The following is a 15,558-nucleotide window of genomic DNA, read 5'->3' on the forward strand; positions in this document are numbered from 1 at the left end:
CATCTGTGCGCCCCCCCAATCACCTCTCCATCCGTGCGCCCCCCCCCAATCACCTCTCCATCCATGCACCCCCCAATCACCTCTCCATCCCTGCGCCCCCCCAATCACCTCTCCATCCATTCACCCCCCAATCACCTCTCCATCCGTGCGCCCCCCCCCCAATCACCTCTCCATCCGTGCACCCCCCCAATCACCTCTCCATCCGTACACCCCCCAATCACCTCTCCATCCGTGCGCCCCCCCAATCACCTCTCCATCCGTGCGCCCCCCCAATCACCTCTCCATCCGTGCGCCCCCCAATCACCTCTTCATCCGTACACCCCCCAATCACCTCTCATCCGTGCACCCCCCCAATCACCTCTCCATCCGTGCGCCCCCCAATCACCTCTCCATCCGTGCGCCCCCCCCCAATCACCTATCCATCCGTGCACTCCCCAATCACCTCTCCATCCGTACACCCCCCAATCACCTCTCCATCCGTACACCCCCCCAATCACCTCTCCATCCGTGTGCCCCCCCAATCACCTCTCCATCCGTACACCCCCCAATCACCTCTCCATCCGTGCGCCCCCCCAATCACCTCTCCATCCGTGCACCCCCCCAATCACCTCTCCATCCGTGCACCCCCCAATCACCTCTCCAACCGTGCGCCCCCCCAATCACCTCTCCATCCGTGCACCCCCCCAATCACCTCTCCATCCGTGCGCCCCCCCAATCACCTCTCCATCCGTACACCACTCAATCACCTCTCCATCCACGCACCCCCCAATCACCTCTCCATCCGTACACCCCCCAATCACCTCTCCATCCGTGCGCCCCCCCAATCACCTCTCCATCCGTGCGCCCCCCCAATCACCTCTCCATCCGTGCGCCCCCCAATCACCTCTCCATCCGTACACCCCCCAATCACCTCTCATCCGTGCGCCCCCCCAATCACCTCTCCATCCGTGCGCCCCCCAATCACCTCTCCATCCGTGCGCCCCCCCCCAATCACCTCTCCATCCGTGCACCCCCCAATCACCTCTCCATCCGTGCGCCCCCCCAATCACCTCTCCATCCGTGCACCACCCAATCACCTCTCCATCCATTCACCCCCCAATCACCTCTCCATCCGTGCACCACCCAATCACCTCTCCATCCATGCACCCCCCAATCACCTCTCCCCCCCCCCCCCCCATTCCCTGTAGTACCCGGACACACAGCGCTCCGTCCCCTCCTATAGGGATGCAGGGATGCTCCGAGGCCCCGCCCCTCCTCCTCCTCCCTCCTGGACCGGCTGCTGCGGGCTCGCGCCCTGCGATCAGCAGGTGACAGACGGGGACGCGCGCGGGGACGCGCAGGCAGCTGACAGAGAATCGGCGGATCGTCTCTCCGGCCTCATCTTCTCCTCCTCATGGCATCGGCCGCCTACCGGGGACCCCGCCCGTCATCCTGATCCCCGGGACACCCAGGAGAGCCCGACATGGCGGAGAGGTAATGGGGGAATGGAGGGGGGAGCTTCTTCTGTATAGGGGGGGGGGGGGGGGCATTACTATACTGTGCCTGTTGCTGGGAAACGGTTAATGGGGGGGGGGGGGGTCATATCCTCATCCTCTGTGTACAGGGGGGGGGGTCACATCCTCATCCTCTGTGTACAGGGGGGTCACATCCTCAACCTCTGTGTACAGGGGGGGTCACATCTTCATCCTCTGTATACAGGGGGGGGGGGGGGGTGAGGTCCTCATCCTCTGTGTACAGGGGGGGGGGGGTGTCACATCCTCATCCTCTGTGTACAGGGGGGGGGTCACGTCCTCATCCTCTGTATACGGGGGGGATCACATCCTCATCCTCTGTGTACGGGGGGGGGGGGGTGCCACTTCCTCATCCTCTGTGTACAGGGGGGGTCACACTCTCATCCTCTGTGTACAGGGGGGGGGATCACATCCTCATCCTCTGTGTATGGGGGGTGTCACATCCTCATCCTCTGTGTAAAGGGGGGGTCACATCCTCATCCTCTGTGTATGGGGGGTGTCACATCCTCATCCTCTGTGTAAAGGGGGGGGTCACATCCTCATCCTCTGTGCACAGGGGGGTCACATCCTCATCCTCTTTGTACAGGGGGGGGGGTCACTTCCTCATCCTCTGTTTACAGGGGGGTGTCTGCATCCTCATCCTCTGTGTACAGGGGGGTTCACATCTTCATCCTCTGTGTACGGGGGGGGGGTCACATCCTCATCCCCTGTGTAGGGGGAGTCACATCCTCATCCTCTGTGTACAGGAGGGGTTACATCATCCTTATCCTCTGTGTACAGGGGGGTTACATCATCCTCATCCTCTGTGTACAGGGGGGGTCACATCCTCATCCTCTGTGTACAGGGGGGTTACATTGTCCTCATCCTCTGTGTACAGGGGGGTCACATCCTCATCCTCTGTGTACAGGGGGGGTCACATCCTCATCCTCTGTGTACAGGGGGGGTCACATCCTCATCCTCTGTGTACAAGGGGGGGTTACATCATCCTCATCCTCTGTGTATGGGGGGGGCACATCCTCATCCTCTGTGTACGGGGGAGGCACATCCTCATCCTCTGTGTACAAGGGGGGTTACATCATCCTCATCCTCTGTGTACGGGGGGGCACATCCTCATCCTCTGTGTACGGGGGGGGGCACATCCTGTGTACAGGGGGAGGAGAGGGTTAATTTGATGTGCTATCATCTTATGACTGGGAAGGGTTAATATCAGGTCACTGTGTGTAGAGGAAGGGGTTAATTGTGGCTCCCCTCCCCCATCCTGTCTGCTGTATTACTTACCTGTTGCTGGTAGAAGGTTCATATTCCTGTGTGTGGAGGGGAGGGGGTTAATGGGAGGAATCCATATTCCCTCCATGTGGCAAGGAAGGGGTCAATGCCAGGTCACATGTCCATATTCCCTCCATGTGGCAAGGAAGGGGTCAATGCCAGGTCACATGTCCATCCCATATCTATAGAGAGGTAAGGGTTAATTCATGGTTTTCCTCCTTTGTGGCTAGGAAAGGGTTAATGTCAGATGCTTATCTTATAGCTGTGGGCAGGAGAGGGTTAATTTGGACTGTCTCCTGTGTGCGGTCAGGAAGGGGTTACTATTGGGTCACATATTTGTACTGTGGAGTGGGAGGGGTTAATATTGGGTCACATGTTTGTACTGTGGAGTGGGAGGGGTTAATATTGGGTCACATGTTTACTGTGGAGTGGGAGGGGTTAATATTGGGTCACATGTTTGTACTGTGGAGTGGGAGGGGTTAATGTGAGGTCACATGGTTGTACTGTGGAGTGGGAGGGGTTAATGTGAGGTCACATGGTTGTACTGTGGAGTGGGAGGGGTTAATATTGGGTCACATGTTCATACTGTGAAGGGCGAGGGGTTAATATTGGGTCACATGTTTATACTGTGGAGTGGGAGGGGTTAATATTGGGTCACATGTTTATACTGTGGAGTGGGAGGGGTTAATATTGGGTCACATGTTTATACTGTGGAGTGGGAGGGGTTAATGTTGGGTCACGTGTTTATACTGTGGAGTGGGAGGGGTTAATATTGGGTCACATGGTTATACTGTGGAGTGGGAGGGGTTAATGTTGGGTCACATGTTTATACTGTGGAGTGGGAGGGGTTAATATTGGGTCACATGGTTATACTGTGGAGTGGGAGGGGTTAATATTGGGTCACATGTTTGTACTGTGGAGTGGGAGGGGTTAATATTGGGTCACATGTTTGTACTGTGGAGTGGGAGGGGTTAATATTGGGTCACATGTTTACTGTGGAGTGGGAGGGGTTAATATTGGGTCACATGTTTGTACTGTGGAGTGGGAGGGGTTAATGTGAGGTCACATGGTTGTACTGTGGAGTGGGAGGGGTTAATGTGAGGTCACATGGTTGTACTGTGGAGTGGGAGGGGTTAATATTGGGTCACATGTTCATACTGTGAAGGGCGAGGGGTTAATATTGGGTCACATGTTTATACTGTGGAGTGGGAGGGGTTAATATTGGGTCACATGTTTGTACTGTGGAGTGGGAGGGGTTAATATTGGGTCACATGTTTACTGTGGAGTGGGAGGGGTTAATATTGGGTCACATGGTTGTACTGTGGAGTGGGAGGGGTTAATGTGAGGTCACATGTTTATACTGTGGAGTGGGAGGGGTTAATATTGGGTCACATGTTTGTACTGTGGAGTGGGAGGGGTTAATATTGGGTCACATGTTTATACTGTGGAGTGGGAGGGGTTAATATTGGGTCACATGTTTGTACTGTGGAGTGGGAGGGGTTAATATTGGGTCACATGTTTACTGTGGAGTGGGAGGGGTTAATATTGGGTCACATGGTTGTACTGTGGAGTGGGAGGGGTTAATGTGAGGTCACATGTTTGTACTGTGGAGTGGGAGTGGTTAATATTGGATCACATGTTCATACTGTGAAGGGCGAGGGGTTAATATTGGGTCACATGTTTATACTGTGGAGTGGGAGGGGTTAATATTGGGTCACATGTTTATACTGTGGAGTGGGAGGGGTTAATATTGGGTCACATGTTTATACTATGGAGTGGGAGGGGTTAATATTGAGTCACATGTTTGTACTGTGGAGTGGGAGGGGTTAATATTTGGTCACATGTTTGTACTGTGGAGTGGGAGGGGTTAATATTGGGTCACATGTTTGTACTGTGGAGTGGGAGGGGTTAGTATTGAGTCACATGTTTGTACTGTGGAGTGGGAGGGGTTAATATTGGGACACATATTTGTACTGTGGAGTGGGAGGGGTTAATATTGGGTCACATGTTTATACTGTGGAGTGGGAGGGGTTAATGTGAGGTCACATGGTTGTACTGTGGAGTGGGAGGGGTTAATGTGAGGTCACATGGTTGTACTGTGGAGTGGGAGGGGTTAATATTGGGTCACATGTTTATACTGTGGAGTGGGAGGGGTTAATATTGGGTCACATGTTCATACTGTGGAGTGGGAGGGTTAATATTGGGTCACATGTTTATACTGTGGAGTGGGAGGGGTTAATATTGGGTTACATGTTTGTACTGTGGAGTGGGAGGGGTTAATATTGGGTCACATGTTTATACTGTGGAGTGGTAGGGGTTAATATTGGGTCACATGTTTATACTGTGGAGTGGGAGGGGTTAATATTGAGTCACATGTTTGTACTGTGGAGTGGGAGGGGTTAATATTGAGTCACATGTTTATACTATGGAGTGGGAGGGCTTAATATTGGGTCACATGTTTATACTGTGGAGTGGGAGGGGTTAATATTGGGTCACATGTTTATACTGTGGAGTGGGAGGGGTTAATATTGGGTCACATGTTCATACTGTGGAGTGGGAGGGTTAATATTGGGTCACATGTTTATACTGTGGAGTGGGAGGGGTTAATATTGGGTTACATGTTTGTACTGTGGAGTGGGAGGGGTTAATATTGGGTCACATGTTTATACTGTGGAGTGGGAGGGGTTAATATTGGGTCACATGTTTATACTGTGGAGTGGGAGGGGTTAATATTGAGTCACATGTTTGTACTGTGGAGTGGGAGGGGTTAATATTGAGTCACATGTTTGTACTGTGGAGTGGGAGGGGTTAATATTGAGTCACATGTTTGTACTGTGGAGTGGGAGGGGTTAATATTGGGTCACATGTTTATACTGTGGAGTGGGAGGGGTTAATATTGGGTCACATGTTGGGGCCCTTTGAGTGGATGTTGTTCAAGGTCTGGCCCTCTGATTCTGTCCCCATTGACCTGGAGGCGATAGAGTTGGATGTTCCTATCATTGGATCTCCTCTCCTGTAGCTGCAGTCAGTTGTCTCTCCGGCTGGATGATCGCTGAGATAAGATAATGACATGATAAGGCTCACAGATCCCTCCTGACTGCAGTGTGATGAGGAGGGAGGATGGGAATGGAGATCCTTATCCCGGGAGGATGGCCGGCAACTAGTGCTCCAGGCTTGGGGGTACCAAGCTCACTGATGGCCACACATGCAGACAGACACACAGACACAGAAACACACACAGAGACACAGAGACACACACAGAGACACAGAGACACACACAGAGACACAGAGACACACACAGAGACACACGTATACACAGAGACACACACGCAGACACACACGCACACACAGACACATACACGTATACAGACACACACACACACAGAGACACACGTATACACAGACACACACACACATACAGACAGACACACACGTATACACACACACAGACACACACACACATACAGACACACACACACATACAGACACACACACATACAGACACACACACACATACAGACACAGACACACACACACAGACACACACACACACACAGACACAGAGACACACACAGAGAGACACACGCAGACACACACAGAGACACACACGAATACACAGAGACACACACGTATACACAGAGACACACAGAGACACACATGTATACACAGAGACACACGCAGACACAGAGACACACACGTATACACAGAGACACACACGTATACACAGAGACACACACAGAGACACACACAGAGACACACACAGAGACACACACACAGAGACACAGAGACACACACGTATACACAGACACATACACACACATACAGACACACAGAGACACATACACACACATACAGACACAGAGACACACACGTATGCACAGACACAGAGACACACACAGAGACACACATATACACAGACACACACACAGACAGACACACACACAGAGCCACACGCACAGAGACACACGTATACACAGAGACACACACAGAGACACACACGTATACACAGAGACACACACACAGAGACACACGTATACACAGAGACACACACACAGAGACACACACATACAGACAGACACACACACAGAAACACACGTATACACAGAGACACACACACAGAGACACACGTATACACAGAGACACACACATACAGACAGACACACACACAGAAACACACGTATACACAGAGACACAGACAGACACACAGACGCAGAGACACACATACACACAGACATACAATTTATCGGTGACATGCAGCCCCTGTTGACCAGCCTTTGCTCACAGACATGGAATCTTTTACTGACAGAAAAGCCCGCCTGCTCTCTCCTATCCAATCACATCAGCTGTAGCAAAAGAACATTGTCCTGCGGAGTGGAGAGCAGCAGAGAGGAGTGGAGTAGAGAGGAAGGGAGAAGTTCAAGGTGGAGAGGAGCAGAGAGGTGCGGTGTGGAAAGGAGCAAAGGGGTATGGAATAGTGAAGGGAGGAGTGGAGTGCAGAGGAGCACAGAGGTGTAGTGCGGAAAAGTGCAGAGAGGAGAGGAGAAGAGAGGTGCGGAGAGGGGTGTGTTGGGAGTGCTGAGGAATGGAGAGGAGCACAGAGGTGTGGAGTAGAGGAGCAAGTAGAGAGATGTGGAGAGGAGCAGTGATGTGTGAGTAGAGAAGAGTGGAGTAGAGAGGAAACGTTTAAGGTGGAGAGGAGCAGAGAGATGTAGTGTGGAAAGGAGCAAAGCGGTGTGGAGTGGCAAGGTAAGGTGTAGGGAGGAGTGGAGTGTAGAGGAGCAGAGGTGTGTAGTGCGGAGTGCAAAGGAACAGATGTGTGGAGTGGTGCGAAGTGGAGAGGAGCACAGAGGCGTGGAGAGGTGCAGAGTAGAGAGGTGTGAAGTGGGGAGGTATGGAGTGGAGAGGAGCAGATAGGTGGGGAGATGCAGAGTAGAGAGGAGGGGAGAGGTATGGAATGGAGAGGAGCAGAGAGGGGAGGAGTGGAGAGGAGCACAGAGGTGTAGAGTGGAAAAGTGCAGAGAAGAGAGAAGGGGAGAGGAGAAGAGGGGTGTGGTGCAGAGTACTGAGGAATGGAGAGGAGCACAGAGGTGTGGAGTAGAGGAGCATTGAGAGGCAAGTAGAGAGATGTGGAGAGGAGAGAAGAGGTGCAGTGTGGAGAGGAACAGTGATGTGTGAGTAGAGAAGAGTGGAGTAGAGAGGAAGGGAGAAGTTCAAGGTGGAGAGGAGCATAGAGGTGCAGTGTGGAAAGGAGTAAAGAGGTGTGGAGTGGCAAGGTGAGGAGTAGAGTGGAGTGGAGAGGGGCATGTGATGGAGCAGAGTGTGGAGGAGCAGAGGGGTGTGGTGCAAAGTGCAGAGGAACAGATGTGTGGAGTGGTGCAAAGTGGGGAGGAGCACAGATGTGTGGAGAGGTGCAGAGTAGAGAGGAGCAGGGAGCTGTGGAGTGGGGAGATGCAGAGTATAGAGGAGGGGAGAGGTGTGGAATGGAGAGGAACAAAGAGGTGAGGTGCGGGGAGGTGGAGAGAAGCAGATGGGAGAGGTGCAGAGTGGAGAGGAGCGGGGAGGTGAGGAGAGGAGTGGGAAGGTGAGGAGAGGAGTGGGGAGGTGTGCAGTGCGGAGTTGGAGAGAAGCAGAGTGGAGAGGAGCGGGGAGGTGTGCAGCGCAGAGGAGGAGGAGAGAAGCAGAGTGGAGAGGAGCGGGGAGGTGTGCAGCGCAGAGGAGGAGGAGAGAAGCAGAGTGGAGAGGAGCGGGGAGGTGTGCAGCGCAGAGGAGGAGGAGAGAAGCAGATGGGAGAGGAGCGGGGAGGTGTGCAGTGCGGAGGAGGAGGAGGAGAGAAGCAGATGGGAGAGGAGCGGGGAGGTGTGCAGCGCGGAGGAGGAGGAGAGAAGCAGATGGGAGAGGAGTGGGGAGGTGTGCAGCGCGGAGGAGGAGGAGAGAAGCAGATGGGAGAGGAGCGGGGAGGTGTGCAGCGCGGAGGAGGAGAGAAGCAGATGGGAGAGGAGCGGGGAGGTGCAGAGTGGAGAGGAGCGGAGGGGAGAGGGTAGGTCTGCAGCGTGGAGATGGAGAGAAGCAGACAGGGGAGGTGCAGAGAGGTGTGGAGAGGGAAGGAGTGCAGCGTGGAGGTGGAGAGAAGCAGACGGGGGAGGTGCAGAGAGGAGTGGAGCGGAAAGGGGAGGAGTGCAACGCGGAGGAGGAGAGAAGCAGACGGGGGAGGTGCAGAGTGGAGAGGGGAGGTGTGCAGCGCGGAGGAGAGAAGCAGACGGGGGAGGTGCAGAGTCGAGAGGAGAGGAGAGGGGAGGTGTGCAGCACGGAGGGGGAGAGAAGCAGGCGGGGGAGGTGCAGAGTGGAGAGGAGCGGAGAAGAGTGCAGCACGGAGGAGGAGAGAATCAGACGGGGGAGGTGCAGAGTGGAGAGGAGAGGGGAGGTGTGCAGCACGGAGGAGGAGAGAAGCAGGCGGGGGAGGTGCAGAGTGGAGAGGAGCGGAGAGGAAAGGGGAGGTGTGCAGTGCGGAGGAGAGAAGCAGGCGGGGGAGGTGCAGAGTGGAGAGGAAAGGGGAGGTGTGCAGTGCGGAGGAGAGAAGCAGGCGGGGGAGGTGCAGAGCGTCATCCTCCTCCCCTGCAGTGCACAGAAATGAATAAAAGGTCACTTTGTGACATCTCGATAAAGTTAGTAAACCGGTGACCAGTGCCTTGCATTTTGAAGCCCCCCACCTCGATCTCCCCGCCCCCCGATCTCCCCGCCCCCCGATCTCCCCGCCCCCCCGCGCCCGTACACAAGGAGACTAGGGGAAATCCTGGACGAGATGCTGACACGACAAAGAACAATAAAGTTTCTTCTATAGCTGACGTCTTTGGCGTGAACGTCTGGCGGTAGATTCCTAGAAATCCGGTGACATTGCTGCGTTTATGGTCAGCGACTCGCCTGCGATCTGGGTTGGTGGTGAGTGTGCGTCTTGTGTGCTCGGGGGCCGGGCTGGGGGGTAGGGGAACAAGGCCGCTGTCTTGGGCCCTTCAGCAGGAGGGGGGAGCAAAAAGGGGCGGAGCTGCAACCTATAAGTAGTTGACAGCTCAGCTCACGGGGGGAAGGGACCTCGCTCTGGCGTTGGGTCTGCGATGTTGGACGCTCAGGTCTCTGTAGCGCTCTCCGGGTGTCAGGCCCGCAGAGTTACGGTGGAGGATTTCCGTGTTAATGGTGAGATCTGCGGTTGGGATTTGCGCTCAGCCTGATCCTCCGGCCGCGCTGTGACAGGCAGGATCAGGGGCATGCCGAGCTGATCTGTATTCCAGGCACACGTCTATCCGCAGTGCTGCCTCTGCCCGGGTGAACGGCGGGGAGCCTTTCCCGGGACATTCCATAAAATGCGGATCCTGGAGCGTTCCGGACTCTCTCTCCATGTTTTATTAATAGGCCAGGCGGGGGGCTCAGTACGCGGCATGAGAGCTGTCCGGGCTGTGGACGCTCGCTGCTGTGGGTGGAGCCGGAGACATCCGAGCGAACGGACGGCAATAGGAGTCAGATGAGACGGAACTCTGTGTAACGTTCTATCGGTGTCACCGCAATATCCTGCACTCCATTCCTCCCCCCACCCTCTGTGTACAGCAACATGTTGCAGCTGCTTAAAGGACAACTCCACCCCAAACTCATTTTTCTGTTGAACGTGATTGCTGGCAGGTTGAACCAAATTTGTCCGTTTCAACCACTTTCAATTTATCGGGAATCACAAATCCAATCGGACTGAGGCAGCCGACCACTGACAGGTTTTAGCGACTATAAGAATTCTGTTAGCTGGGAGGCGGAGTCTGAGCGATAAATGGACAAACTCGATACAATGGATTTCTAACTGAAATCGGATAATTGCAGCAGTGCTGTAAATGGGGATCGGATTCTTCCATTACTTTTTGTTCCGGTCTCCTTTGGGATCTATAGGCCCTCACCATCCACATACTGCATCATATACACTATATTGCCAATAGTATTGGTGGGCCGGCCAGCCTTTCCACACACATGACCTTTAATGGCCCCCAAGTTTTAGTCCGTAGGGTTCAATCTTGAGTTGGCCCCGCCCTTTCCACACACATGACCTTTAATGGCCCCCAAGTTTTAGTCCATAGGGTTCAATATTGAGTTGGCCCTGCCCTTTCCACACACATGACCCTTAATGGCCTCCCAGTCTTAGTCCGTAGGGTTCAATATTGAGTAGGCCCCGCCCTTTCCACACACATGACCTTTAATGGCCTCCCAGTCTTAGTCCGTAGGGTTCAATATTGAGTAGGCCCCGCCTTTTGCACACACATGACCTTTAATGGCCCCCACAGTCTTAGTCCGTAGGGTTCAATTTTGAGTTGGCCCCGCCCTTTCCACACACATGACCTTTAATGGCCCCCCCAGTCTTAGTCCGTAGGGTTCAATATTGAGTTGGCCCCGCTCTTTCCACGCACATGACCTTTAATAGTCCCCCCAGTCTTAGTCCATAGGGTTCAATATTGAGTTGGCCCCGCCCTTTCCACACACATGACCTCTAATGGCCCCCCAGTCTTATTCCGTAGGGTTCAATATTGAGTTGGCCCCGCCCTTTCCACACACATGACCTTTAATGGCCCCCCAGTCTTAGTCCGTAGGGTTCAATATTGAGTTGGCCCCGCCCTTTGCAGCTATAACAGCTTCAACACTGGGAAGGCCGTCCACAAGGTTTAGGAGGGTGTCTATGGGAAGGTTGGACCATTCTTCCAGAAGCACATTTGTCAGGTCAGGCACTGATGTCGGGGGAGGAGGCCTGGATCACAGTCTCTGCTCTAATTCATCCCAAAGGTGTTCTATGGGGTTGAGGTCAGGACTCTGTGCAGGACAGTCAAGTTCCTCCACCCCAAACTGGCTCCTCCATGTCTTTATGGACCTTGCTTTGTGCACTGGGGGGCAGTCATGTTGGAACAGGAAGGGGCCATCCCCAAACTCTTCCCACAAAGTTGGGAGCATGAAATTGTCCAAAATGTCTCCTTAAGAGTTCCCTTCACTGGAACTAGGAGGCCAAGTCCAACCCCTGAAAAACAACCCTACACCATAATCCCCCCCCACCAAACATTACACTTGGCACAATGCAGTCAGGCAAGTACTGTTCTCCTGGCAACCGCCAAACCCAGACACGTCCATCGGATTGCCAGACAGAGAAGTGTGATTCGTCACTCCAGAGAACACGTCTCCTCTGCTCTAGAGTCCAGTGGCGGCGTGCTTTACACCACAGCATCCGACACTTTGCATTGCACTCGGTGATGTAAGGCTTGGATGCAGCTGCTCGGCCATGGAAACCCATTCCATGAAGCTTTCTACACACTGTTGTTGGGCTCATCTGAAGGCCACACCAAGTTTGGAGGTGTTTAGCTATTGACTCTGCAGACAGTTGGCGACTTCTGCGCACTGTGCGCTTCAGCATGCGCTGACCCCGCCCTGTCATGTGACGTGGCCTACCACTTGGTGGCTGAGTGGCTGTTGTTTCCAGTTGCTTCCACTTTGTTATAATCCCACTAACAGTTGAGCGTGGAATATTTAGTATCCAGGAAATGTCACGGATGGACTTATTGCACAGGTGACAACCTATCATGGGACCACGCTTGGAGTCACTGAGCTCCTGAGAGCGACCCATTCTTTCACCAATGTTTGTAGAAGCAGTCTGCATGCCTAGGGGCTTGATTGTATACACCTGTGTCCATGGAGGGGATTGGAACACCTGAATCACATGATTGGGAGGGGATTGGAACACCTGAATCACATGATTTGGAGGGTGGGGACAATACTTCTGGCAATATATGGGGGGGGGCCTTTAAGGCTCACATGCCACATATGTGCATCCATGGAGATCCAAGTTTTCTGTGCTGAGAGCTCACTCACTGGCATTGATCAGGAGCCAATTGCTGCTGTCACAGGATTGGAAGTCTGTCCTTCCACATTGGGCGTAAAAACAAACTTCAGGGAGCGCCAGGGCTGGGTGAGGAATGGTTAACCACTTCAGATCCCGTCATTTCTGGCTTTTTTTGTTTACATTTTAAAATCAGTATTTTTTGTTAGAAAATGTTTTAGAACCCCCAAACATATTAAACAAATATAAATATACATATTATTTTTTAAATATTTTATTTTTTAAGCAGTGTCTCTAGGGAATAAATTGGTTTTTGCATTTTTTTTATGTCACACGGAATTTACACAGCAGTTTTTGAAACAATTTTTGGGAAAAAAATAAACTTTTTTTTTTAATTGCAAAGAAAACATAATACATAACCCATTTTTTTTGTAAAATATAAAAGATGTAATGCCGAGCAAATAGATACCAAACACATCACGCTGTTACTTTTAATTTTCACGCTTTTAATTTTACTATTCATAAGCGACACTTTAAGGGCCGGTTCACACTATAGAAACGCAGTCCAGATGTGTTCCGGATTTGTTTTTGCATGCGTGTTTTTTACATGACTTTTTTACATGACTTTGGTGTGTTCCTTTGCGTTTTTGATGTGTTCTGGGTTATTTTTTCCCCCTCTCTTTTTTTTTTAAATTTAAATAGGGACATGTGTGTTTTTTGTGCTTTTCAGTACATTTTTGATGCATTTTACCACGTTCCAGTACAGTTCTGTGCAGGAAAAATGCAGCCTGTTCTACTTTTTGTTCTGCATCCAGAACGCACTGGAACTGCAAGCACTGATGTGAACTATGACATTGACAACCATATCACCTACTTTCTGTGCGTTTTGGATACAGAAAAAAATCAACTGAAACGCACGGAGTGTGAACTGGTTCTAAAAGCCTTTAAAGGTTACCATTTTGGATTTACAGAGGAGAATTACTGCCCATGATCTGATGATCGCATGTGTGGAACGATCGCCATGTGCGTGCGGGATGCATGCATTCGCCTTTGTGCTCAAGCACGGGGGGGCACTTTATTTTTTATTTTTGCATTGTCCCTTTAATTTTTTTTTGTATGTCAACATCCCCTGTGACAGCACCAGACACGTGGCAGGTACTCTTTATGGAGGGATCTGGGGTCCCCATAACACCCCAAATCCCTCTTCTGCACTTGAAAGCATTCAAAACACCCGAGATCAGTGTGATTGAATGCGTTCAGATTTTGAAAAATTTCAAGTAAGTATGTGAGGTCATCGCTTCCGGTTTACAATAAAGGAGAGCCGATTCCGGCTTTGTTCGGCTGTCTGGCCAGCTGTCAGATGTGCCAGCTGGTCACTCAGGACTCTTGGTGGAACAGGAGATCCCGAGAGCGGCGGATGCCCCCCTCCCGCTGCTTTTACAAGCAGTTGAGCAGCTAGTTAGCAGCTCTGATTGCTTGTACAAGAGCCGACCGCCAGCTCTTGAAAAAAAAAAAAAGTGCCGGGGTGATGCCCGCAGCTGGTATAACCACCACAAGTCCAGTAATGTATGAGTACGTCCCTGGTTCGGGATTGGTTAACCTCTTCACGCCGGCCGCACGCCGGCGTCTGGGCCTTGACACCGAGCGGCCGCACATTTGCGTGCAATTAAGAAAAACATATGTGCTGAGAGCACGTGCCCTGGACGCTCCCAGCGCACGTGTCCGGTACTCACAGGCCCCAATCTCCTCTTTCGATCAGGACCTTTCCTGATCATGTGACCACCATGACGGCAATCAGGCCCTGCACGCTCCCAGCACACATGTCCGGTACTCATGGAAAGGCCCCAATCTCCTCTTTTGATCAGGACCTTTCCCGATCATGTGACCACTGTGACGGTGATCAGGCCCTGCCTGTTCCCAGCACACATGTCCGGTACTCATGGAAAGGCCCCAATCTCCTCTTTTGATCAGGACCTTTCCCGATCATGTGACCACCGTGACGGTGAATCACGGTGGTCACATGACCTACAGCCCCGCCTCCCAGCTTTTGAACCCCTTAAAGGCCCGGGAGGCGTCGGCACCAAGGGGTTAAGGTAAAAAACCTTGTGTGATCATCCCCCCCCTCCCCCCACCAAATACTTACCTGAGCCTGATCTTCATCCAGCACTGTGCATGAGAGCAGCAGCTCTCTCCGTTCTCCCTCCTGACTGGGCATGGAGGCAACAGCAGAAGCCATTGGCTCATGCTGACGTCAATCAAATCCTGAGAGGAGGGATGGAGGGGGTGGGGTTGAGCTGCGCTCTGTGTGGCAATAGTTGCATGCGGCCTGGCTTGAGAGCAGCTTGCGATGGTGGGCACTCGGAAGGGAGGAGCCAGGAGCGCCGGTGGGGGGACCCAAGAACAGGAGGATCGGGACAGCTCTGTGCAAAACCATTTTTCTGCATCCAAAACGCACAGAAAATAGGTGATAGGGTTGTCAGTGTCATAGTTCACATCAGTGTGTTCCGGTTGCAGAAAAAAAAGTAAAACAGGCTGCGTTTTTTCTGTACAGAACTGTACTGGAACGCATCAAAAACGTATCAGAACGCAGTATTTAAATTGAAGAAAAGGAGGGGGGAAAAAACGCACTGGAAGGCATCAAAAACGCATAAAAAATGCACCGGAAAATCCAAAAGGCGCATGCAAAAACGCACCTGGAACGCATCTGGACTGCGTTTCTACAGTGTGAACTGGCCCTCACTGTTTGCCGCTCACCCACAGTACATCTACTGCCAGGCTAGGTGGCGCACCCATACGTTGCCGCCTGGCTTGTGGGTTTTTTGGACGCGCATGCGCGCGCCCCCTGCTGACCCTTGCTGTGATTGGACACCGCACGAGTTTGTCAGCAGGTTTCAGCCACTGACTTTGTCTGAAACCTGCTGGTCAGCTGTGTCC

General features: G+C 52.5%; 1 protein-coding gene across 2 annotated transcripts in view; it reads left to right on the plus strand.

Moving 5' to 3' along the window:
- Nucleotides 1-1,327: 1,327 nt before the first annotated feature.
- Nucleotides 1,328-15,558, plus strand: part of ARHGAP39 (Rho GTPase activating protein 39) — a 368,562-nt gene continuing 354,331 nt past the window's right edge. For both annotated transcript variants that reach the window (XM_089692101.1, XM_089692102.1), the window contains exon 1: nt 1,328-1,473. In XM_089692101.1, the coding sequence (XP_089548227.1) occupies nt 1,463-1,473 (11 nt within the window). In that variant the 5' untranslated portion in view covers nt 1,328-1,462. The remainder of the gene's footprint in view (nt 1,474-15,558) is intronic.

Source organism: Staurois parvus, unplaced genomic scaffold (genome assembly GCF_062004578.1).
Source record: "Staurois parvus isolate SC_StPar_1 unplaced genomic scaffold, SC_StPar_1.0 ptg000575l, whole genome shotgun sequence".
Lineage (NCBI taxonomy): Eukaryota > Metazoa > Chordata > Amphibia > Anura > Ranidae > Staurois > Staurois parvus.